Source organism: Pinus tabuliformis, chromosome 8 (genome assembly GCF_031772625.1).
Source record: "Pinus tabuliformis cultivar Carrire ecotype Pingquan chromosome 8, CPIR1, whole genome shotgun sequence".
Classification (NCBI taxonomy): domain Eukaryota; kingdom Viridiplantae; phylum Streptophyta; class Pinopsida; order Pinales; family Pinaceae; genus Pinus; species Pinus tabuliformis.
In genome coordinates, this window is record NC_142294.1 from 185,963,369 (window position 1) to 185,990,444 (window position 27,076).

General features: G+C 38.3%; 1 protein-coding gene across 3 annotated transcripts in view; it reads right to left on the bottom strand.

Moving 5' to 3' along the window:
• NUA (nuclear pore anchor) overlaps nucleotides 1–27,076 on the bottom strand; it is a 340,816-nt gene that overhangs the window by 60,208 nt on the left and 253,532 nt on the right. For 2 of the 3 annotated variants that reach the window (XM_089371934.1, XM_089371932.1), the window contains exons 37-45: nucleotides 15,070–15,183; nucleotides 14,888–14,965; nucleotides 14,650–14,799; nucleotides 14,374–14,445; nucleotides 7,210–7,365; nucleotides 7,062–7,115; nucleotides 6,634–6,727; nucleotides 6,405–6,532; nucleotides 6,212–6,319 (exon numbers count right to left, since the gene is read on the bottom strand). In XM_089371934.1, coding sequence (XP_089228060.1) covers nucleotides 6,212–6,319; nucleotides 6,405–6,532; nucleotides 6,634–6,727; nucleotides 7,062–7,115; nucleotides 7,210–7,365; nucleotides 14,374–14,445; nucleotides 14,650–14,799; nucleotides 14,888–14,965; nucleotides 15,070–15,183 — 954 coding nt within the window. The remainder of the gene's footprint in view (nucleotides 1–6,211; nucleotides 6,320–6,404; nucleotides 6,533–6,633; nucleotides 6,728–7,061; nucleotides 7,116–7,209; nucleotides 7,366–14,373; nucleotides 14,446–14,649; nucleotides 14,800–14,887; nucleotides 14,966–15,069; nucleotides 15,184–27,076) is intronic. The other variant, XM_089371933.1, reaches the window with a different exon arrangement.

The window sequence follows — 27,076 nt, forward strand, 5'->3', positions numbered from 1 at the left end:
ACGGCCTGGAAACGCGTTTCCAGTGGTACGGCCATGTTTCCCAAAACGGAAACGTGGCCGTACGGCCGGAAACGCGTTTCCAGGCCGTATGGGCCACGTTTCCCCCAAAAAAACATTTGTTTTTTAATTTTTTTTTTCTAATGTAGATCTCTTACATTTGTTTGCCCTAGTGTTGATATGCAGTTCATGGTAATGTTAAATTCTTAAAGTAAAAGTGATATTCTCCTTTATTTTTCATTTTCATCCTTTTACTTAAATTTTTAACATTACCATGAAATGACTCAGGATGTTTGAGAGTGGTTTCGCCGTCATTGGATTTCATATGGAGAAAGTAGAATTTTAGATCTTACTCAAAATCCAGCAAACTTATCTGTTTTTCAGGATTTCAGGATTGGGGGGATTTCAATGTTTCCATTGGATTTTATCATGTACTAGGGTATGGAACTTGTATTTAATCGAGAGAACAAAGCCCTCTATGCAGGGGAGACTCCCAATAATCAAGAGAATGTAGGGTACTAGGGTATGAAACTTGTATTTAATCAAGAGCACTAAGGTCATTCGACTATGTAGGAGGAGACTCCCAATCAACCACGAGACAAAAAATTAGAAATTTCTCGTGGCTGATTTTGGATATTTCTATTTTCATTATGTGATTATTCATGAGTATATGTGATGTAAATTTAGATACTTATAGTCTATCCATTGACAATTGACAATTTTATCATAATGTAATAAATTAGAATGTATCATATATGCTTTATAATTGCACATATTTCTTAAATTCCTAATATATATATATATATTCGCGTTTCCCCGTTTCCAAAATTTGGGGAGGTCGCGTTTCGTATCGCTTCCCGTTTCGGAAACTCGTACCCGTTTCCCCATTTCGTGCAACCTTGCATTAAATCGTTTATAATTTGAAAGTTGAAAATAATTTGCAATTTTGTTGAGCTAACTCATTACACTCCTATGTCTTTTGCAGCATAATGGTGGGAGGCTTTTGGTAGCCATGTCCTGAATTGCAGACGTTTGCAATTCGTATTTTGAGTCAAACTTGTAGTGCTACTGGGTGTGAGCGCAATTGGTCTGTCTTTGACAGGATTCACACAAATAAGAGAAACCGTTTGGATCAAAAATAGTTAAATGATCAACTCTATGTCCAATACAACCTCCGGCTCAGACGCAACCAATTGCTGAGCAAAAGACCTGATTCAGATCCCATTGTGTTGGACGACAATGATCCAACATCAGATTGGGTAGTGGAGAGTCATCCAGCAGAGTTTGATTCTGATGAGCATATTGATTTGGATTTACAAGTGGAGGCAACACTCGAACATAATGTACAGTTGAATGCAGATCCTGATCCACTTGTACCAGCCTCAAGGCCAGCCCCAAGTCCTCCAGTTGCAGGCGCTTCTTCTATTGAGCCACGACAGAAGTGCATATCTCGTCTATCTCAACTTGCAGCTGCTGCACAGCCTGCTAGTGCTACCACTTCTACAGTTGCAGTTGGAGATGATGATGAGGAGGAGCCATGGGGCCCCCTGTCTGACTCTAATGATGATCTAGAGATTGATCCACGTGATCTCGACTCCTCCAGCAGTAGCCAATAGTACTGGACCATTGGTCACAGTTTACTTTTGTTGTAGAGGCCATTTCTAGCCTCCTTGGTTATGTGCTTTTGTTTTGATCTCTATATCATGATCATGTATGTATTGGACAGTGCACTGGGTGCCATTTTGATATAATGGATATATTCATGAGCCTACTTTGATCATATGTTGTCTTCTATCTATATTCTAATGATGTGTGCTTGGAAACATGAATGAAAATCTCTAAAATTATTTTTTTATAAACAATAAATAAATATTTAATGTATTTTTTACAACGACCGAGTCATTGAAATTGAGCCGGCCGAGTCGATGGCGAGTCGGAGTCGGAGTCGACCCTCGGTCGAGTCGGTGTCAGTGTCAGAGTTTTAAAACATTGAATGTGATTGCTAAACTGGACACTGATATTGGGCTAACAAGAAAATTGAAGTAAATTGCTCTTAAGCATAGAACATACCTAAAATTAACACATAGATAGGAATAGCACATTTCCCTGCATATTCAATGTTAGATCAATGGTTGTTTCTTGGTTCAACCGCAAGGAGAAATCAGTGGCATTGAGCTCAGCAAATGTCAATTACATGGTTGCTTGTTTGGCAGCATGTGAAGCCATCTGGTTGAAGACGTTGCTAGCAGGCTTGTTTGCATAGGAGCTACCACCCACTGTGATCCACTCTGACAATCAAAGTTGCATCAAGCTCTTCTAGAATCTGTGTTTCCAAAGGCCAAATTTGTTTACCTCAGAGACAAGTTGGTTGTAGTGTAGATTCTAGAACACCTTCTTCTCTAAGAGGGAGTGTTGATTGGAGTAGATAAAAAAAGGTTCTGCTTTCCTAAGTGCCAAGGCTAGTAGAGGGACCTACAAGAAAGCCACTTACCAAATTATTAAATTAATTAACTTTTTCCTAATATTCGACTCGGGAAAATTTTGGAAAGCCAAAGTCAACATATAAATAGATCTCAGCCCTTCATCAAGATTTATTCTCAGCCATTGAGAGTCATGGTGTGGCCTAGGTCAAATTAAAAAAGAAAATACGGCGCAGAAGTGGCCAGTTTGAAGGGCATAGAGTGTGTGTGTGTTAGCTTAGCAAGACGAAGTTAGAGTTTCAGCAGTCAGCAAGGAAGATCAGCAACCAAGGGGGAAAGAAGGACAGAGGCAAACAGCCTTTTCTAAAACCAGAATTAGCGTGGCCATACAGCAGACTAGTGTGAATAGAGAGATGTTTTATCGCGTGGTCATACAGCGCGTGCTAGTGTGCAAACAGGCTGTACAGTAGCAGAAGAGCGTAGGGGCTGTACCGATTTTGCTTGCTTCAGCAGTTCATTGAGTTTTGCTGTAGAAAGGAAGTGTTCCCTTGCTGCATTAATTTCTGAAGATTTTTGCTGAGCTAATAGAAAAAAGTTAAAAACACTCACAGTTTGCAAGTTTTCCCTAGAGTTGGGGTTTCCTGGGTATATCTGGTGTCACATGTGTTGAATGTGATTGTCTTCAGCCTTATTTATGCATGCTATAGCTAAAAAACTCAGTTTATTTGTAATTTAAGTTTCAAAACAGCAGTGTAAAATATATTTCTGATTGCATGCTTAGAGAATTACAAGTCAGTTACTGAGTTTTAAGTGAAACTAACACCAAATCAATAACGGGGCAACTATTCAGTCATTTAAAAAAAAGTTCTTTGATAAACCTTAAAGGATTATAATATGATTTTAAGCAAAGGCAAACAATTGTTGTCAATTTTGGAGATATTAACGAGAAATCACATAGACTAACTTATTCTTGACTTGTGGGCTTGAGACAAAACAAAAAACATAAAACGGTGGGAAGAAGTAGAACAGTGACAAATCGAAAGTGCAATGCTTTCGTTGTCATGAGGTGGGCCATTTTGCTACAAATTGTCCGCAGAGAAAATCCAAGAAGGGATCCGAGGAAGGATCAGAAGGTGAGGCACTTGCTTCACAGTTCAAGTCGGATTTCACATTGTTCGCATGCATGGTTTCATCTATGGTGGGAAGTGGTTGGTTTCTTGACAGTGGAGCTTCTTTCCACATGACCGATGACAAGAGTTTGTTTAGTACTTTGGAGTAAAAAGATCTCCAAATACTCATAGCAATGGGTAATGATGAAAAATATAGTGTCTCAGGTGTAGCCACAGTTATTTTTCAGAGGGAGCATGGGGCTCGCCTTACCTTGACTAATGTCAAGTATGTACCAGGACTGAAGAGAAACCCGATGTCGATCGCGACGCTGGAAGACAGAGGCTATGATGTAGTCTTCAGTAAGGGAAAGGTTTTCCTTAGACATATCATCGCTAGACAGGTGAAGCAGATCGGTTCACGAGTCAAGAACCTGTATGCTCTTGAGGTTCAAGATGCATGCAAAGCCTTGAGCAGCAAAGCAACTGATGGAAACTTGGTGGTTGAGAGGGAGAGTATATTACCTCTCAACATGCAGCGCCACAAGAAGTCTTAGACAATTATGGAAGAGCCACGATTGGTGCAGCAGCTTCAGGAGGTTGTGGAGCAGCCACAACAAGGGAAGCTGAGAGGAGATCGAGTAGAGACATCTACTCATGCAAAGACCTCCAGTAGGGGGGAACTTCAAGCCAACTGGGTAGAGGGATCACATGCAGCCATACCTCAAGTTAGGAGGTGGGGCGATGTGGAGTGATCGTTCCAAGGAGGAGGTGTAGGATCCTCGAGGTACCCAACCTCTTTGATTCGACTTTGCTACTAGAGCCCCGATGAGGAATAGCAGGATTGACTGATTGGATAGAGACAGATGCAGATGGAGCGGCAGAGAGAGCTACAGTGCAGGAATCCCAAGACAGCGCAGAGCCAACAGATTGCAGCAATGCGAGAGGCACAAGTGTGTTGCACCAGTGCAGGATGGCACAAAGAGGTGTGCCACGATACAAGATGCATGGAGATGTTGCAGTAACGCAGAGGTCAGGGAAGGAGCACTTGTCAGCAACAGGTAGAGCATCAGCATCAGAGTATGTTTCTAGCCCAACAGAGAGGTCAGTTGGGAGTTTTTTGTTCCGAGAGTTGCTGGAACAACCACACTTGGTAGAAGTGTTGCATGCAAAACATTCTGAAGGTACAGGATCGAGTTCGAGAGGAAGCCTTTCTTGCTGAGAGGGAGTGTTGAAAATGGAAACAAGAAATTGCTAAAAATAGAAGTGCTAAAAATAGCACTGCTATAAATAACAGTTTGGGTATCAGTGCTGGATTGAGCAACAGGGAATGAAAAATGGAAGTGCTAAAAATAGCATTCTATTTTTAACAGTGTCGGATGGATTCCTATTTTAGTCAGTCCCTAAACTAAAAATAGGAAGTAAAATTCGAATTTGATATTAACAGCAGTTTGTAAATTAATTAATTAATTCATCTTGAGTTAATTAGTTAAGGAAAATCAAACATGAAGTCTATGTGAGGACATGCAACAGTTTATCTATTAATTGAGGAATTTATCCATCAGTTAAAGACACAAGGATGAGTTGTAATTAGTTGGCTCAATTAACTGAATTAAGTCCAGTGAGATTAATTTAACAGTTTGTTAAATTAATGAGTTTAGTTAGTTAATGTTTGCATGCAAGTAACTACTGTATTTCAGATAACTGAGTATTCACTCATGGATAACTCATGCATGTCAGTTCAAACAGAGACCTAGTTGAGATCAGAGAAAGGACAATTTACTATTAGTTGGATGAATATTTTTCCTATACAGGATGAGGATTTATCTCCTTCAAGTCTGCGTAGTTGGATCAGAGGTTAGTGATTGTGTGAAGAGGCAAATTCACACAAGTGGTTGCACTGGACCCCAATCAAAATTGCGCCAAGAAATAGGAGGCTTGGAGGGCAGACCAGAGGTTTGAGAGAGGCCTTCCACTGTCTATGAGCAGCAGAGGTATTGCAGAGAGAGCGGGATAGCTTTTGCGATGATTCTTTTTGTAATACTAGCTACATTTCCACTTGTATCATAATACAGAGTTGGGGTTTTAGGCTGAGGCTTTCCCCGCATAAATTCTTCTATGTTATGCGTGATTGATTCCTTCTTATCAGTTATATGTGTTCTTATTGATGTTGCTCATGTTCAATTAAGCTTCCGCTAAATTGTTTGTAGAAGTAAATCAAGTGTTTTGCTTTAGTACATCGCATTACCAGGGGATCTACAGATGGCAATTTCTACACAATAATGGAAGCATTCTAACCATTGTTGAATGCTGGAGTGGACATAGTAATTGTACACTTCTTAAAGCATGGCAATCATATAACCTTTATGCAAGAAAGTACTAATTGCCAACAGTCGTGAAATATTTGTTTCCACCAAGAATGTAATGTGGCACCTCCTTTACTACAATATTTGCTATTGCAATTTTGCAATAAAGATATGTGGAGACTATTTCAACTCTGACATCATGTTTATTTAAAGTACAAATTTGTATAACCTTCTTGCAACATATAACTACATTAATACTATATATTGTTAAAGATCTAATACATAACAAATTATAATAGCCTGCAACATTCCATTAAGTTTTACGTGTGAGAAAACAATGAACAGATGCAAACAGCATGACACTTGAATACAGCAAACTAACCTGGACAGCCCTTTTAGCAACATCCACAAAACTCTTTTGATCTTTTTGCCGCTTCACTCTTTCCTTTCGCAATTCCTCCCTTTCTCTCTCGAGTGTCTTCTCTAAAATCTATGGTTTATAATAGTTAGAACTAAAGATTTATATATTAGAAACACAATTAAAGAAAAGAAACAATATCTCCATTGAGGCTGACCTGTATCCTTGTATCTCTTTCCTTTAACATGTTTTCAGAATCCTTCAGAGCCTGTTCATGCTGGGCTGTCATCTCCTGACGAATAATAGACTCCTGTTGCTTTGAGAGCTCCACCACTACCTTTTTGCCTGTAAATAATATTCCACTGTTAAGTTTATTGGAGCAATAATAAGGAGATAGCCACACTTTAGAGAACAGAATTGTAATATTAGGATCATTTTTGCCAAACCGGAACTTGATCTCATTTCTTCAATCTGTTTGGCCAAAGCCTGTTTCTCCTTGTTTAACTCATCTTTCTCTTTAGTCAAAGAGTCAGCTCTTCTCTGTAATGAAAACCAAATTCAAACAGGTTACGCACCATTAATCAATCCCATGAGTTGTCTTCATCCTTTTCAAATTCATTTCATGTTAGCTAAAACTCTTGTACAAATTCTGTCTTAAAAATAACTAACATAAAATCCATCCTGATAAATATTATTGGACCACTGACATTCCGCTTATTAATTTATATTATAAGACTGACTAAACATTGTCTAGCACTTGAGATGTATTATTTTCAAGCAAGAAAATAAGATCAATGTATACTACAATCAGATTCCATCCAGGCCCTCTATGTTTAGACGGACAAAAGCAGTGGAGTTGTAGAATGTTTGGCACCTTCTGTAAAATTGAATGCTTCTTATGCTTGTCAGCTTCAGATTTAAGAGTTCCCTGCCAGAAGAGAAGAAGAGTTAAGTCTCCAAAGCAAGGCCCAAAACTGCATTCCTTGAAACTTTGACATTGCAACAACAAACAAGAGCTTTACCTCAACCTGGGAAATTTCTTGAAGCTTCTTTTCCATTTCAGACAACTTGACCTCTGTGGAGACAACCTCTTCCTCCAAATTTGATATTCTTTTTTGCTTTTCTGCTATCAATTTTCTGCCCATATCCACTTCTGTGGTCATAGCTTCCGATTTCTCCTGCATTGATGCCCATCATAAAATTAGTTGCACTATTGATCAGGATATTCTAATTAGAATTAAATAAGTAACAACAATATGTCTAGAATTCTATGTTACTTACATATCTCCCATTATTGAAATCATTTCAAGGGCTGCAGAGAATGCCAAATCAAACGAAAGCTCCAACTAATAAAAACTCCTTTTGATTAATAACAAAATAGATGTACTAACTTAAGCATATACCAAGAATTAGGCTACCCTAACAAATATGAACAGTATGAAAGGGAGTAATTCATCTATTAGGTCATCAAAAATGGGAATATGCCAGGATGATTGCAGATCAGCTCTCAAAAGGAAGGATGTCATGTACATGAGCTTTATGGTTCCTTGGAAGAAGTACAAACTGGCCACACAATGATTTTACAACAGTTTCTTTTAATGATTTATGAACTCCTTTCGAACCAATTACTTGAACGACAGTAAAGTGATATTATGAAAACTTCAGATCTTTATGGATCTTTAGTGAAAGATTCTAAGACGATCTATCACTGGATGATATTTTTTGGACTGTGCCTAAACACCTGAGTAATGTATTTTGTTTATTGCAAATAAAAATATGGCTTTTCTTGGTTAACAAAACAATAACTGAAATCAAATAAAAAATAAAAAATCTTCATTCATACAACGAAGATATGAAAATTGGTATGAAGAAGAATAAAAGTGAAAATATAAAAACTTTAAAATCTGAAACTGAAAGTGAACACTAAGAAAGCTGACATCTGAAGATCGAAGCTGTAAAATAGGGAGCTCTGGTCTTAAATATCTACTGTGGGCCACCACTAACAACTCCTTGCTAAAGAATCACTATTAAAATAACTTCATCATAATACTGATGTAATATATCACAAGACATAGATCAGATCCTAAATTAGATAATTGGACATGAAGGATTCAGATCAGATCTTAAATCAGATCATTGGGCATGAAGGATGCAGGCCAGATCTTAAAGTTGGTAATACTAGGTGTTGTCGCCCAAATTGTACAAGGACCGCGACAACCGCTCAGAGCAGAGACTGTCACTCTAATCCCCGACCACTCCATTCTAGTTGTCTCCCAACAACAGCCTATGGGGAGTAGTCCCTATGGAATGAGATGAAGGAAAACAATTTGGAAACCAACTTGTTTGGGAGACACAGATGAGTGGCCTAGTTACTTAGTTAAACTTAGAAAGATTAATGATTAGATTAAACTTTAAGTATGAGACCAGTGTCTCAATGGATTCACAATTCTTGCTTATGATAAATTAGTATGAGACCAGTGTCTTAGTGGATTCACAATTCTTGTTTATGATAAATTAATGCCAAGTAACCAAATGGACACCCGCTGCTTGAATGATTATTATCCTATATGATGTGCAAGTCTTAGGATCTACCTGAGATGCAATGATCTTGGTTTATTTTAATTATATGCCTAGTCTAAGTATGGTCTTTCCTTAACTATTTTGAAGCTAGGCTCCAAGCTAGGTTGTGGGAAGAAGACCAACACGAAGCAGGCCAGGGCCTGATTAATGATACCTTCTATTTTGCTCCTATCACCCGACGTCTCTGGCACTGCAGAGACTGTGGCTCTGACAACTGCAAGGTCAGAGTGTTAACCACTGAAAATTTGTCAAGCCCATCAAGCTAGGTGAGAAGGGTTGCCATAGATTTCTATCAACCTAGCTTATGCTAGGAGGTAAGTTTTAATGCAAGTTAGATCTAGAATGTTTATGTAAGAGATTATCAGTGAGATTATCTTGAATTAGGATTGTTTATGTTACTTAAGTACTTAGCGTGAATTAGCCTCTAGCAAGAGTACTTCACAATGATGAGATGGCAATCTTGAACAAGATAAATTGCTTTAGAGACACAAGTGCAAAACTTCAACAAATTCTCACAAGATGTAGAATGCCAATTTTTCAACAATGTTCGATACCACTTTAAGATAAACTAATCACCATTCAAGATAGCCAAATGAAAACTTAGATGCCAAGATTTAGAGTGATTATCAACTACAAAGATGCCAATTAGATTCCAACTATCACAAGATTAGATATAGAACTTAAATATAGGAGCGCTTTAGGTGCCAAATTCCGGGAATTTTACAAACATAGAGTAAACCACCCAAATGTTAGACTCAACAGTTAAATCAGTAGTAGTACTTCAGAAAATTTCAGCGCTTATTAATGTTATGACAGCAATAGAAAAATCACTCTAAATTATAAAATTTGTCCAACACATGAAATACAAAACTTTCCAATGACCAGCAGAAGTAAATTTATGTGCCTAGCTTACTTTATGATGATGTATTCAATAATATTCAGATCTGTAATAAGTTACTACAGCAGTAAATTGACCCATAGATCAACAAGCTAGTGATGTCAAAACCAATGCCCAATATACCCAAAAATAGTAAATTCACCCAACTTGAAAAAAAATCAATTTTTAGGGTTTTTAGATGGTGAGATCAATGTTGCATTAATCGTTATTGGGATAATATCGGCACAAGGAAAAAATCGGAAAGAATCGTAATTATCGGGAAATAATTGGAAATAAACGGGAAAAAATCTTTTGGTACAAAAATATTCAATTATTTTCAATTTTTTAATATCTAAACCATCTACAACATAAAATAAATACATTGACACATAAATATGATAAAAGAACTAATATATAAGATGTTTAATATCATTTCTAGTGCTAAAATCACACATAACATTGAATCATGTCTTGAATAGTAAGTCCTAACTCCTGAGTCCCAACTCAGCCTCAAAATATCAACAAAAAAAATAATAATGTAACTCATCATGTCATAATGTCATATACAATAAAATGAAGAAAATAACTAAAGTCTAATCCTATTGATTTCCTCTGCCCCTTTTGCGAGAAAATGCCACAGCTTTCCCTTTCCCTCTAAATGTAGATGTTGGTGCTGGTGGAGTTGGTAGTGGAGTCTGCTATGCTCTAGAAGCTGAAGAACTAGAAGTAGGAGCTATAGGAGGTAAACCACATCCTCTATTGGTCGCAGAGGTAGCCTGGGCAGGTGGTGTCACCTGGAGACATTACAATCTCCCAATCTTAAAATCCTAAAAAACTGATAAGTCTGCTGGCTAAGTCACCTGACACGGGGATTCGGGACACGTAGGATTCGGGATTCGTGGTGTCGGATTCGGGACACGCTGACCCCCGAACAGGACACGTTATATATTATTTTATTAAAATATATATATATAATATATATTTAAATATATATATATATATATATATATATATATATATATTATCATATTTCATATTTCTTACACAAATTTTAATTAATGATACAAATTTATTGATTTCAAACATAGATCTTCATCTATAGCTATTAGCATGCATAGTACATACAAAATTCAAATAAATGTCAGTGGTACTGGTCACATAAATGATAAATCTATTAAAAATTTAAATCATGATTCATAATTCATAACTGAAAGACAAGTTACAACTACAAGATAGTAAGATAAACACACTGACAACTGTAGTTTTCTCATTAAGTCATCAAATCAAAATGTGTTTCATAGGTAGTGTTGGTGCAATGCCAACTCAACAATGGTGTCCAGACCCATATCATCAGGAACAGTGTTACTTGGGAGCGGGAGCAAAAGCGGGGAGCGGGAGCGAAAACGGGAGCGGGAGCGACATATTCAGAAGCTCTTGGTTTGGTGCTCTTGATTAAATACGAGTTCCATACCCTAATACATGACAAAATTCAATGGAAACATTGCAATCCCCCAACCCTAAAATCCTGAAAAACTGATAAGTCTGCGGGATTTTGAATGAAATCTAAAATTCTACTTTCTCCATATGAAATCCAATGAGGCCAGAACCACTCTCAAACATCCTGAGTCATTTCATGGTAATGTTAAAAATTTAAGTAAAAGGATGAAAATGAAGATTAAGGAGAATGTCACTTTTACTTTAAGAATTTAACATTACCATGAATAGCATATCAATAATAGACTTGATTATGAAGCTGCCAAAATGCTCTACTCCTTGCTGCAACAGCACAAATCACTTACCAAATGAAAATATTAATGAGCAAACACGCCCTTTTCATAACCGCGTTGGGCTAAGCGAGTCCTGGAAACGGGACACGTGTCCTAAAATCGCGACACGCCCCTGAAAATCGCGACACGCCCTCGGACACGACGTGTCCTATGATTTGGACACGAATCCGGACCGAATCGTGTCGGATTCGGGATTCGCAGGGGGTTTAGGACGAATCCGGTTTCCTAGTCTACTGGATTTTGAATGAAAGCTAAAATTCTACTTTTTCCATATGAAATCCAATTAGGCCGGAACCACTCTCAAACATCATGATTCACTTCATGGTCATGTTAATAATTTAAGTAAAAGTGACATTTACTTTAAGAATTTAACATTATCATGAATAACATATCAATACTAGGGCCTAGACTTGATTATTAAGCTGCCCCACTCAAAAATTATTTGTTTCTTTCAAAAAAAAATTCATTTCGAACATTTAGCATCCCTTATAAAACCTCGTTGCCCCGATTGCCTGCGATTTTTTCCAAAAATTCGGGTATAAAAAAAACTGGCGATAATTTCGGATATTACTCGCAATAATATTGGCAGCGGGAAATTATCGCGATAATAGTGCTATCAGCATATATTGATGGGTAGCAATGCAACATAATGTAAAAAGGGTGCAGCATGACGTGATGCATAGCACAGCACTATGTACGATGCAGCTACATGATTGGATGCAGTGATAATGAGTGCAACATAGAGTGCAGATCCGTGATGAGAGCAGCACAATGATTGGAGAAGCACAGTGACAAGAGCAGCAACATGTAGTGCATAGCATGGTCATTAGGTCCAACATTGTGATGATGAGTGCAACATGGTGCAGCACAGTGAGGTGCAGCACATGGACGAGATGCAGCACAATGATAGGTGAAGGACTCACCTTGGAGAATCAGTTGAAGCAGCATGTCTTCAACTGATCTCATGTAGAGATGATCTATTCTCTTATCTAGAAAGTCAAAGTGTTGACTTCTGTTGTAAATGTACTCCTCTCTCTCTCTCTCTCTCTGCTAAACTATTGAAGAACATAGAAGAAGATTTGATCAAAGGTTTCCCCACATTGGGGTTTGTTCCTGGCTAGCGCCACATCTTGTGTCCTCTTGTCTTGGCTTGTCTTCTGCAATTTATGTTTACTGCAGTTTACTTTAATGCTGATGTGATTGCTAATCTGGAAAAGATATTGAGCTAACTGTGAAAATTGAAATAAATTGTTCTAAGCATAGAACATACCTAAACTTAACACAAGCAAATACTCAGAGAATCAAGTCACCGTGCTATTCATCATTTAAATCAAAGGGAGCTGCCACGTAGAGTGAAGGGAGCCAGCATCTTGGCATTCATAAGTCAAGAGGTGCCCTATGTGTTGATTACTAGAACATTGTGCCACTGCCACAAATTATTAAGATGCCACCACAACCTCTTGAACCATTGTGTAGTGTGAACCGTTGCCAAATCCATTGAGGTAGACATGGGTTTTTGAAGTGAGCTCTCACCAATCTGTAGCGTTGAATTTTTGGGTAATTCCCTTAACTAGATCAATCCAAATTGTAGCACTCTAGATATGGGATTAATTGCAAAACAATTTATGTCTCATATCAACTCACACCCGACCTCAGATCAACACCACTGGACCTGTATCCATATCTAAACCAGATGGATTCAGTCCGAATTTTCAACTCAAAATGATGTATTTCAGATTATATTTGGAGTGATACGTGTCTTATGTTGAACTGAAGAAGCACCCACAATGCGATCTTTTCAGAATCGGGAAATCTCAGATCCATATGAGATTCTTCAATTTTTTTCTGTTTTTTGGATTGGATCCCTTTCCGGCTAAGTTACATGGTTTGGGTTCAAGTTCGGGTTCAGAAATAATTAGGTTCAGTTCCAACTCAAACAAATTTATGAGGCTGGATGAGGTACGCCATTAGGTTCATCTATATAAAGGCAATGATTAGGCCAGTAAGAAATCAATGTAAATTGGTTTTACCTAGGGCGGTTGGGAGAAATGGTACTTTCCTCCACAGTCAGGTTCACTTGCTACATGTGAGATGTTGATCTCGTAATGTGTATTTCTTCTAATGGGTTCGAGCCTTGTTGTCTAATAAATCCCTACAGGACCAAAATATGTATATTCGTCATCTGGACTTGGAAACTGCAAGAATACAATAGGAGCTTGAGATGGGGCACAAATTTATGAGCTTGAGCTGTGGACTTGGTCAACGACCATGAGGTTTGGCGAGGCCCACAGGAATTTGAACCTCAAGGTTGATGTTCGGTGAACCTTGTAACATAGATTTCTAATATTAGTGGATCCCTTTCTGGTGAGTTGTGGCAGATTTCAGATTCAATCTACATTTCAGCAAATCCACAACAGTAAAGTCACGTACTCTTAACATTGCACTCCTAATTGTTTGCTACAAGCAACTTTTTAGTTGCGATTTTTTTCACATGATTAACAAACGCAAAGCAAAAAAGAAACGCATTCCTAATAAATGCAAAGCAAAAAAGAAAGCCATTCCTACATATACTAGACAGCAAGCCACCCACATAGATACTAACACAGATCCAAACTGTTGTACATAGTTTTAGCTGATGCATCTATAGTACGGTACCCATAGTAGATGGAATCGACATTAATAAAAGTTAATTCATTAAAATATAATACATAATAGGATAAAACATATAGACAATAATTGGAACAAGCATGCACTTGTTAGATTTCATAACGAACATTATCAGGTGTAATTGAAAAATAGCATATTTGCACAAACTATATTATTTTCCTTAAGTTCGATATATTAAATAATTTTCCGAAAGTACAACAGAAAACGTAAAGCTAAGAGTAACAACAAAACAAAAAGAATTGAGTAAATATCATGTAGAAGCAACTATATGATACCTGAAGTTGTTGCAGCTCGACCTTGATATGTTCGTAGTGCTCCACATCAATTGTCTTGTGCTTCTCCAACAACTAGCAATCAAAGAAGCAAAAATGTAAGATGTGCAACTAGAGAAGAAGAAAAATTATAAAACATTAAAAATTTAATTACAAGAATTTAAAAATTAAAATAAAAATAAAAATAAAATAAAAAAATAGCTTAGGATAGTAAATCTGAGATCGACAACTTTATGACCAAGTGCAAAAAATAGCAAAACAACCTAGAATACTGCACACCTTAGAGACTCTGTTTTCCCAACGCCTGGTCTCCATTTTCTGCATTTCCAACTCTTTTTGAGCTGCATCCAACTCAATGTCCTTCTCTCTCACAGACTTACGTAGCTCTTCAGTCTCTAACTGTACATTTTGAAGTCTATCACGCAATTCCTATAACAAAAAAACATCGTTTATGGAACAATTCGCAATACATTATAAGCAAAACACATATAGCATATACACAATATTCATGATGTACCTGGCATTCCTCAAAGTTTCTCTTATTTTCATCTCTAAGCTGTGCATTACTTTCTCTTAACAAGTTTATTTCTGCTACCTGTAAAATATAACAAGCACTCGTGTTCAAGATACTGTGCTACCAAGACAGCAACATTATCCAACTGAAAATGGGAATGAGAACTTTGGACTCATTTTACATACCTGGCACTGCAGAGAACTGAATTCTTCATCTGTATAAATAGCAGACCGCATATTTTCCCGTTCCTTGCGTAATGCAGCTTGTGCTATCTCAGACGCCCGAAGAGCACTTTCAAGCTATATATGCACATGCACACATGGTGATTGGTATGGTTTTTCCTTAAAATCCTAAATACCTAATATTTCTAAATGACAAGTACCAATTGACAACTTTCAGGTATCTAACCACGCATTTCACTGATACACAAGAGAGTGTCTAAATCAAATACCTACTGGAAGGAAAGTATGATGAGATACAATCATAATGACAAAAGTCACAATGAAAAGAAAATGTAATTGTGATCTAGACAAGGAAGCTAATAAATTCAACAACAATGACCATCAAGTTGCAGGCAACTGATATTCAAAGTATGATCCAGGCAATGGTGCAAGTGTGGACTGGAAATCAGACAAACTTAATCAAAAAATAATATAGAATCTGCACACGACCTAGAAATAAGAGAAAGGAAAGAGACGACCATAATATTGTTCACAATATGCAGAATATATATTGTAAGTTCTTATTCAACTGAGTGTATACAAAAATCATATCTGTTGGCTGTTGTTCATATGGTGGACCATCCCTCCTATCGAAAGATGTTGTCCATCAAATAAGAAATCAATATCCAGGCAAAACCCACCCACTTCCCTGACTGTTACTCAATACATAAATGTGATAACTCAAAACAAAACAAATTAAGAATTACGAAGTTGCAACTTTTTAATATATTCGTCATTAGTTGGGAATCCATGCGTATAAAACCTATTAGTTTACAACAAAATTAACCACTAAATGTTCAGTAAGATAAAGGTCCAGAAAGACCAGGGCCTCACTCAACTAGTCTTAAAGACCAATAACTTACCTGAAGAGAGTTCAGAACCAAAATCTTACTTGCATTAAAAGAGCTCAATCCAAAGACCCTAAACTAAAATAACTAAACATCGGTTAAGACACTGACTGCAGGCATTCATATGCCAAGGAAACAAAATATGATTTCAATTAATCATTAGCAATAGGAGCGCATATCTGTAATAACCCAGAGACAACTACATTAATCAAATGAAGATGATGACATTTTCATAAACCTACTAATCAGACTCCTTTGGAAATTGGAGTTGGGGCAAACAAATTACAATATTTGTAATTGCATGAAAACAAAACAAGAAGGGATTGGCCAGCAATAAAGTCTGCAACTAGTCAACCTTTAGTTTCACCAACTAAGCATACAACATTTAGACATGCAACCTAACCAATCACTAACCATCAAAACACTGTAACACAATTCAGGACTTCATGAAAGTTGCCAACAAAAACTTCTATTGCAATACCACCACAAGAGATTGCGAGGGAGGCCAATGCCATCATCCAAAGTAGAACCATACCCATTTAAAGAAAACAACATTATCCGACAGAGTGATTAAAAACATTAACCTATTCCGCAATCTCCGTATCTATGCTCATTTTCAATTCCCCCAAGCATTTCGTCACTTACCATGCCCTTCCTCGTCTTTGGATGCCTAGGTATTCACCATATGCCCTTTCCTCATTTAAAACCTCATCATTAAAGGCTATGACATCCCAAGATGCTACTAAATGGAAGGATCTTATCAATGTCCATGAATGAGAAATCATAAATCAAACTACAAGTTATCACACAAATATGTATTGACAAGCCTGCATGATACTTTTAGGCAGTCAAACCTGCCACAAATGAAAGTATCTCCATTTGGACTAGTGTTTTCCAGTGGATAATGTATGCTATTATCTGTTGATTTGGGGTAGCATCAAATGTGCTCTAGCCATGAAAATTGGTGGAGAGGCTAAAGAACATGAGATCTTCAAGACCCAAAAATGGTTTGGGCAAATTCTAACCGGTTTGGGAGATATTAAAATAATTAATATTTTTAATATAGTTGCTAAGTCTAAACTTAGGAAAAATAAAATTTTAATGGGTATTAATATAAAATTGGATTAGAAGGTTCCAAAAGTCATGGATCAAGCCAAATATAATCTTAGTCGATGATTAGAGATTTAATCTTGGTCATTGATGGACCAATGAGAAAAGTATAAGAGGAAGCTTGAGGGTCAGTTGGAGAAAACACCAGAGTGATCAGTTATTCATTTTGCTAGAGTGGGGTTGCTAAGCAAAGTTGAATCAGTGATCAGCAGCGAGAGGCAGTGAGTACGAGGTAGAGACAATACTGAGAGACCAGCGCAGAAGCAGAGAGAACGAGAGCAGCAGCTAGTCCAGGCTATGCAGAGGCCAGAGGGACTGCATCATCCACGCAGAGGCTGCTGGAGTGACACAGAGGGTCCCAAAGGTTGCGCAGTGCCTCGGAGGGCTGCTGCAGAGGGTCAGAGGGTTGACGCGAGTCAGAAGGAGTCTGACGCAAATACCAAAAGGGCCAGGCTGAGCTTTAGTTGTGTCGGAGAGGGTTTCATGGGACAGGTTTTCTAAATACCTGTCTCCAGATATAGAGGTATTGTTGCTGTGTATTTTTCTCTGTCGAGTGAGCTGGTTAGGCACCCAATTGTACTGAGATAGACTGCATAAAAATATAACCCTCGAAATAGCTGCACCGGTTTTCCCGCATTAGGTTTTTTCGGGGACATTTGTCCAAAAATAATGATGCCACTTCTGTGCTTGTTTTCTTTCAGTTGATGATTAGTAGATGTTGTGACTATATTGTGTTTATTTCTGTATTTAAATGTATTAAATAACTTGTTCGAATTTAAACAAGTAGAAGAAATAAACCAACAGAATACGAATTAATTTTCTAATGGGTAGACTCAGAAAATTCAACATTATCCACTTAATATTCCCATGTAAATCTTCAATTTGATTAGCATACAACAAGCTTCATTTTTGACTTACCGATAAACAACCAAAAGTGAAGTAATTTTTTAAAATGAAATTTGTAAAGGTTGAAATTATATCTCTAAAAGTAATAGTAGCAACGAAATTGAAAGAAATGCAAGAAACAAATGTGTACCACATGTGAAATAATTCAAAACAGGTGCACTTCAATATACCATCACACTCGATAAAAATTCACTCAATGGCCTCCAATATATTCAAAGAGTTAGAATCGAACATAATTGAATAAAATCACAAATTAACTAGGAAATTGGTTGCACCATAATGAATACTGAGTGATACGTTGTCATGATTTCCTTCTCTTTTGATGGAGGTAAGGTCTGAGAGACTAGAACACAGAAAAGTGAAATCTTTGCTACTACCAAAGCATCTAGGAAAAATTGCTCAACCCTATTATTGATGCAACAATATGCATATATGGGAGAAATACTTCCTCAAAATAGTTGATCCAATCGCTCAAACCAAGGAAAACATGGAAGGACCAAAAGCTTTGTAAACACAACTAGTGTTTCTTCATTTCCCACTCTCGGATATTTTAGAAAAAACACAAAATATGCTTTCTTTCCTCCACTTCTTGAGTAGAAACATCAACAAAATCTGCTTTCTTTGCTTCACTTCTTGAGTGGAAACACCAACAAATTTTACTTTTCAAATCTCCTCATTGGATTGCATAAACCTCGCTTTTCCTCTAGCTTTACTCATCAAGTCATTTAGTAAAAGTTCCCATTCTCTCATTAAAGCTATTTGACTCTTTTTCCATGTGATTAAATAATTAAATAAAAAATTTATTATTTAATCATTTAACAACTTATGACTTTGAAGTCATAATCCTTGAAAATTTATCTGAAGATATCACTCAGATCCATGCCAATTGTCAGTTTAATACAAAATCCAATGACAAAGATGCTACTATTATGAATAAAATATTCATAAAATATTAATAATATTAAAATAAAACGTGATAATTAAAACATCATTTATGAAGAGGTAAATAGTCAAAAGACATGACTATTCATCCTTCGTCACTGACCACTGCCTATATAGGCAAATCGCCACGAAGGTATTGTACACCATTCAAATTTTATACAACAATACAATTACTTACTACACTTACAAAATCTACATACAAATTATCTTGCACATTGTTTTCTGCCTAACAGTGGTATCAGAGCCACTATTACACTGCCTATTGGCCACTGCCTGTATTTCTCCCCCATCACCCACCTCCTGCGCCCTCGCAACTTTCTCACCTGTGCGTATCACCGTCGTTCACTCTGGTTCCCGCGGGCCCCTGCACCCTTGTTTTCTAACTCCACCACTTTCATAGCATTGTTCGCTTTCGAGTCTTCCATTGTTGTTGTCGCGTTATCTCTCGATCGTCCTCACCTCCCACTGTTGTCGCCCCACTACTTCCACTCCCTCCTTTCCATTGTCTGTCGTCCGACCACAGTCAAACACTCTGTGTTGCATGTTGTCCCCCAAACCTCTGCTTGTGCACTGTTCCATCCGGTCCCTGCTTTCCAATGTCTATCACCCAACCACAGTCAAACACTCTGTGTTGCATGATGTCCCCTGAACTATTGAAATTTCTAAGCTTAACACGTTAGAAATCCCTACTGCATTATCTGGTTTAATTTCTCCTACCTGCTTATTCCATTAACAAGCTATTTATAAATATAAATACTGAAATAAACACAAATGCAGCCTTAACTCATATACAGATGAGCAACTGAAATAACCGAGACAAACACACAAGGGACACTGTTATTTTTGGACAATTGTCCCCGGAAAAACCCAATGTGGGAAAACCGGTACAGCAAATATGAGGGTTTTATTATTATGCAGTTTCTGAATACAACTAGGGTGCTAGAAATGGCTCACCCAACAAAAAATGCCCTCGATAGTAGTACCTCTCCTCGAAGACAGATATTCTGGTTGATCAACCACTGAATGAACAATCCCACAGCAACTATGGCATCTTCCACTACTCTGTGTCACTTTGCAGGGACTGCATCACCCTTCCTAGCTCACTAGCACTCAGTCTGTCCCACGAAAATTCTTCAGGCGCTACCTCTTGGCCCTGTGTTAGCACCGCTAGCCTCTGCGCGACTACTGAAGCCTCTGCGTCAGCTCTCAGAGCCTTTGTGTCACCCACGCTGGCCTTTGCAGCCTCTGTGTAGCTCCCAGCTGCCTCTACGTGGCACTCAGTTGCCTCTACGTCAGCCTCTCCAGGCTCTGCATTGTCTCTCTGGCACTATCTCTGCCTCCCTGCTATGTATCCTTGGCCTCGTGCCGAACTACCCCTCGCTGCAATAGATCACTAATTTGATTCTCTCCGCAAAACCCTGCTCCAGAAAATCGAACTGACTGATCAATTTGGTGTGTCTCCAGCTGACCCTCAAGCCTCCTCTTATACTTTTCCTATTCAGTCTTCAACGGTCGAAATTAAGTCCCTAATCAACGGCTAAAATTAGATTTGGCTTGATCCATGTCATTTAGAACATTCTCACCCAATTTTATATTAATACCCATTAATATTTTAATTTTCCTAAGTTCATACCCCATTAAAAATATTAATTATTTTAATCTCTCCAACTGGGTAGAATTTCCCCAAACCATTTCTGGGTTTTGGAGATCTTATGTGCCTTAGCCTCTCCACCAATTTTCATAGCTAGAGCACATTCGATGCTACCAGAAATCAACATGAACCTCTGTCTACGTCATCATTGGTCCATCCACAATGATTTTCGACCAACACGCCTAGTCAAAGTCTCGTTCCATGTTAAAATTCTTGGTCAAACATCACGTTATCCCCCATTATCCTTATAGTCATATAAATATAGATATGAAATTAAAGTTTCTATATAATAATTATATAACTTTAAAATAATTTTAGAGTTATATAATTAATAATTATATAGTTTGAATTATAATAACTATATAAATAAGAAATTGAACAAAAGAAAAAAAACCGCCAAGAAGTAAAATAAATTGAAAATGGCGAGTAATAATGACAAAGTCTATTCAAAAAAAATTCACAAAGAATTAGAGAAAGTACAACAACGCCTTAATAATGTTGAGAAGAAGCAGAAAGAACTATGAGAGGGTCAAAATAGGCTACTAGCGACTCAAAAAGAAATGGCAAAAGTTATTGAAAAAGTAAATAACATTGATAGAATGTTGCTAGGCATATAGACCCAGTTAATGGGAGGATTTAATCCAATTTGTAATCCTTTAATTACTCAAGAACCAACACAAAGTCCCAAGATTCGAAAAGGCGAAGATTTTCCAAATCATGAAATTCCGCAAATGCATGAAATTCCAAATGCCACAAATACACTTCTAGAGAAGTTAATACTTTACAAAATTCCCAAAAAAATACTATCTACGAATTAAGAGGGAACACGCAAAATACAATGGTAAAGATCATAGAGGCGTTATTGTGTAGGTCAATAAAATGAAGGCCATTTTTGAATCAAACCCACCAATCGGTGAATGAGAAAAAATCATGAACGCATCTAACAACTTGGAAGTTGAGGCATATGATTGGTTCCTATGGTGATCCAACAAATGTGAAGCTCGTTCATTTATTTGGAAGAATTTCGTGGATGCCTTACTTAAAAGGTTTCATGACGAAGAAGAAGATGATATCTATGAAAAATTCATTCATCTCACGGAAAAAGGGTTAGTAAGCGAATACACCCACGAATGGAAAGTATTAGATGTAAGACAATAAGGATTTTCTAATGAAGAACTACTAAAATTTATAGGTGTGGACTTAAGGAGTATATCCCTGCAGAATTGAAATTATACAAACCTAAAATTATCGAAGAAGCTAGACATGTTGCAAAGATTATTTAGCAAAAGCATAAGTTCAAAATTACATCATTCAAGGAAGATGAAGACCAACAACAATACTCAGGAAAAAAAGAAACAAACAAATGTAGGTGTTGTGGAGACAAATGGACATCACGACACGGATGCCTTAACAAGAAATTGTATACTTATAAGTTGAGAAAGAATTAGACTCTTCAAGTAACAAGTAAGAGAAAAGGATAAAAAGGAAAAATAATTGTCGCAAGTTTGGAGAAAATTGGGCAGGACATAAATCTGAAGACACGTCCTTACGTTACTATAAAATAGACTATAGCAGATGGGAAGAGAGTTGAAGTACAAAAGCATGATGAAAAATCATCGTTACACGGTGAAGATTTAAAATCCAGGGAACCATCTTTAGCCGCAATCTCATGTGTCCAACAAAATCAGGGTGAAGAACGCAATTCTTGAAAAAGTCAAAAACAACTAGTCACTGCAAAATACGTTCCACCACGCCTTCGGAAGCAGAGAAACCATTCTCCAAGACGTAAGAACATTAAGCTTACTACTCTACCAACAAACATGGCACGGAAGCAGAGAAACCATTCTCCAAGACGAAAGAACATTAAGCTTACTACTCTACCAACAAACATGGCAAGGAGATTACGCCCTAAAACCCTAAAGCTTAAAGGGCTCATAAGAGGCAGAAATGTCAATATACTTGTAGATTCTGGCAGTATTCACAATTGTATATACATTGATCTTGCTAAACAACTTGATATTTGTATATGCCCAACCAAGGACCTGACCATGTTTGTCGCTACTGGGGAAAGTTCAAAGAAATTGGAGAATTCCATAAGGTTACAATCCAGATACAAGAACTATAGCTACAAACAGATTTATTTTCCCTACCACTCAAATAAATGGATGTAGTTCTAGGTGCAAAATAGTTGATACAACTAGGAAGCTATACTACAAACCCTGGAGAACAATTCAAGGAGCTTAACAAGCAAGGACGACATTATAAATTATATGGTCTTAACACTCCCAGCGTCAAGGAAAGTACAAATACTCATGACGCCTTCACCAGTCACCATAAAGATGCCACTCCATAGTAAAATGTTCAATTAGAGGAAACCCTTTCTGGTTATGCTTTGAGGACAAAGCATCTCTAAAGGGGGTGGTAATGTTATGAATAAAATTTTCATAAAATATTAATAATATTAAAATAATAAATAATTCAATAAATAAATAAACTAATTATGAATGTTGCAGTAATCGTTATGGGGATAATATCAGCGAGGGAAAAAATAGGAAAAAATCATAAAAATCGGGAAAAAAATCGTAAAATACAAAAATATTCATTTTTTTTCAATTTTTTTAATATCTAAAGCATCTACAACATAAAATAAATACATTGACACATAAATATGATAAAAGAAATAATATATAAGATGTGCAATATCATTTCTAGTGCTACATCACACATAACAGTGAATCATGTCTTGAATAGTCAATCCTGACTCCTGAGTCCCAACTCAGCCTCAAAATATCAACAAAAAATATAACAATGTATCTCATATCATGAGCCATAATGTCATATACAATGAAATGAACCAAATAACTAATACCACTGATTTCCTCTGCGCCTCTTGTGAGAAAATGCAATAGCCTTCCCTATAGATGTAGATGTCGGTGGAGTTGGCAATGGACTCTGTTGTGCTCTAGAAGTTTAAGAACTAGGAGCTACAGGAGGTAGACCACATCCTCTATTGGTGACAGGGGTAGCCTAGGTAGGTTGTGTCACCTCCTCCTCCTATTGCTCCTCCTCATCATCAAAAAATCGGCAGAAAAATAAATCAAATTTTTTTCCCAAAAAATCGTGATTTTTTCGTTTTTCGTAATAATAGCAATAATTTCAAGTTATTGTGATTATTTCGCGATTTTTTGCGAAAAAATCACGTAATAATCGGGTGATAATATCACCATTTTCAAAAAACCACAATTTTTCAATATTATCGCGATTTTCGCAACACTGGTAATTATTAAAACATTACTTATGAAGAGGTAAATAGTCAACAGACATGACTATTCATCTTTCATGGCCATTCACGGCCTCTATAGGGAAACAGCCATGAAGGTATTGTAGACCATTCAAATTATATACAATAATACAATTACTTATTACACTTACAGAATCTACACACAAATTCTCTTGCACATTGTTTTCTGCCTAACAGCTACTCAACTCACTTTTCTACGCAATGGAAGCTTATACCACCCCTCAATTGCTAGTTAGGAACCACGACCTACACTTACAGTGGCCAAATATATAAACTTACTAATTGTATACCTACCTAATAGGAAGTCTTCCTCTAAAAGAAAAAAGCATAAAAGCACAAGTTTTGGCCATGTTACCCACCACCTGTGGGTAGTGTATATGCGAGAAAATTTCTCATAGATGGTCTTCAATTGGCAACCAATAGCCCCTTGCAGCCCCCAGATAGCTCGATGTGTCATTTTCTCTGCGACCTAAGCCAGCCATATGGATCCTTGCCCATTTGTTATTAATGTATGTTTGAAGGTGGGCCGCCTGACCCCAAAGGTATGGCCTTTCATTGGTATAATTAAGTAGTTTTCCTTACTTATCATGGGCACTTTTGGGCATGAATTGGTGGGAGGATTCGGCAGAAAGAGTGGGTTAGTTTTGTATTCTTGTCTCCATTCCCTGATTTCGTTGTTAACCTTGTATCCTAGTGTCGTGGGATCTCCTTCACTGGCCATTAGCTCTAGGGTTGGTACTACATGGGAAATCTCGATTTTGGTTGTGTGGTCACGCTTCCCGACACCACCTACATTACTCCCTTTCTACTCATTTGAGCCCCATTCATCTCTTTTCACAATCAAGTCCACATGTGCTTGAACACGGTTAGCCCCCCCCTCCCCTTGCCCACAACTTGGGTCAAGCCTAGAACGATGCCCGGGAGGTTGATGCAACTAAGCAAAAGCCAAACAGCTCTACCCATTATCTATGGCCATCACCCCAATTCCTATGGGCCCTAATGAGCCCCCTTAGTCATTAAGGAACCCATGATTGTCCCAACCCCTCGTGGGTGATGAATTGCCTCACCTTAAGGGGGTATCCACTGCTATATATTACACATCATGCTCTCCATCCCGTGGAGCCCCGAGCAGTTATGAAGAAAAATATTTCAAAGGTAAAAGGCATATAAAGAAGGGTGGCAAAACAAAGGTCGGGGTAACTCATGTACCACAATTTGCTCCATCCTACACTCATATACCCAGGTGTGGGCTTCCCTTATTATAGCTACTCTTGCACCTCGTTCAACTTGTTGGCTGGTTGTCACTCAGCGTTTTCCCAGCGCCTTCGTGCACCCTCACCTAGTGTTCAACCCAACTCTCCCTTGGCTCGTCGTTCACCGTTCACCGTTCACCCGAACACCCGTCGCACGTTCTGTTTGACCCATCGTTCGGTCGGACACCCTACCACACCCTCGCTCGACTTCTCGAACGAACACCCTCCCGTGCCCTGGAACAACTCTTCGCACGAATGCCCTCGAATGATTTCTTGAACGACCGTTCACCCGGACACCCTGCCGCACCCTCGAACGACCATTCGCCCGGACGCCCTGTCGTGCCCTCGAACGACTCTTCGCACGAACGCCCTCGAACGATTTCCCGAATGACCGTTTGCCCGGACACCCTGCCACACCCTCGAACGACCTCAAACAATTTCTCGAACAACCATTCACCCGAACGCCCTGCCACGCCCTCGAACGACTTCGAACTATTTCCCGAACAACCGTTCACCCATACGCCCTGTTGCGCCCTCGAACGACCGTTCGCCCGGATGCCCTGCCGTGCCCTCAAACGACCGATTTTTGTTTCGGCTCGAGTGCTTCGGCCTTCGTCCACCTGCACCTTCGCCTAGATTTCAGAACCAACTTCGCACTTCTCCTTTTCTTCACACTTGGATACTTAGAAGGCTTGTTCATTGATGATCGAATGGCTCCTCCACGCCACTCACTTATACACTTGTTTGCCGCCATGGTTGGCACGCCGGCCTGCGCAGCCGACCACCCGTTCAGTCCTCCAAGTTATTTTCTTGCACGTCAGCCCATACGTTTGGTGCCCCCACTTAGGACCGCCTAACTCTATAAACCTCCGCCCTCATCCACACTTAGCCATTTTCATGTGCGGCTTCATGTGTTTCTCCTCTGCAGCTCGTGGGCATTACATTCTCCCCCATTTGAAATCATTGTCGTCCTTGACAATCTCTCATCCCAGCAATTATCTGTCACCAAAATACCCATACCAAGGCATATAACCCACCAGTATGTCATACATCGGAAAGTCTCCTCAATCCATGATCATCAACCACATCTTGTTGCAATCTCCACATACTGCTCCATTGAGGAGCTACATGTTTGATTGAGGATGCGAATGGCAAGCTTTTGCAGAAGGGGTACCGTGCCACCATACATTCTCCACCATGCATCTACAACAAAATTACAAATAAAATTTTAAATAGACATAAGAAAAAAATTGAATTTGAAGAGATAATGAAATTTGAAACAAAGTTACAAACTAAAAAATACCTGGCATTTTAATCGTCCTATCAATGACAACCATCTCAAAAAGCCAAATGTGCCACCTGCCATCTTATATGTCTCAATTTCTTTAGAAATCTCTATATGTTCTTCTGGAGATCGCACCATCTTCTAGACACAATCTAAGAATCCATCCATGATCTCAGCATCAAATGTAAACCAACATGCGTAAGAAAATGTGGGGTTCAGGAAAAGCCCAGCAGCATGAATGGGACGATGGAGTGTGTTGTTCCATCGCTCATCAATCACTCCCCATAGGAAGAGTTGTCTCTGAAACCCATCATCTCCCTTATCATCATAGTAGGCCCGAATGGCTTCTTTGGCCCTGTCCATGGCCTCATACAAATAGCCCATTACGGGCTTCTCACCATCAACCAACCGAAGAACCTTTACCAAAGGTTCAGTAACGGCGCATACCTCCTGCACTCCCGCCCAGAGGTCTTCCTAGTATGAAACTAGTCTACATACAGCCTCTTCCTCTGGTTTGCGACTCATTGGCAAAGCACGCCACTCCTTTGAAAAAAACATTCTCTTCATATCCCACATAGAATTCAAGAGGGATTGAAGAGATATGAAACTGGTGGCAAACCGTATAATGGCGGGGCGCACCAACTCTTTTTTGTTGGTGAATCTTCTCATCAAGCT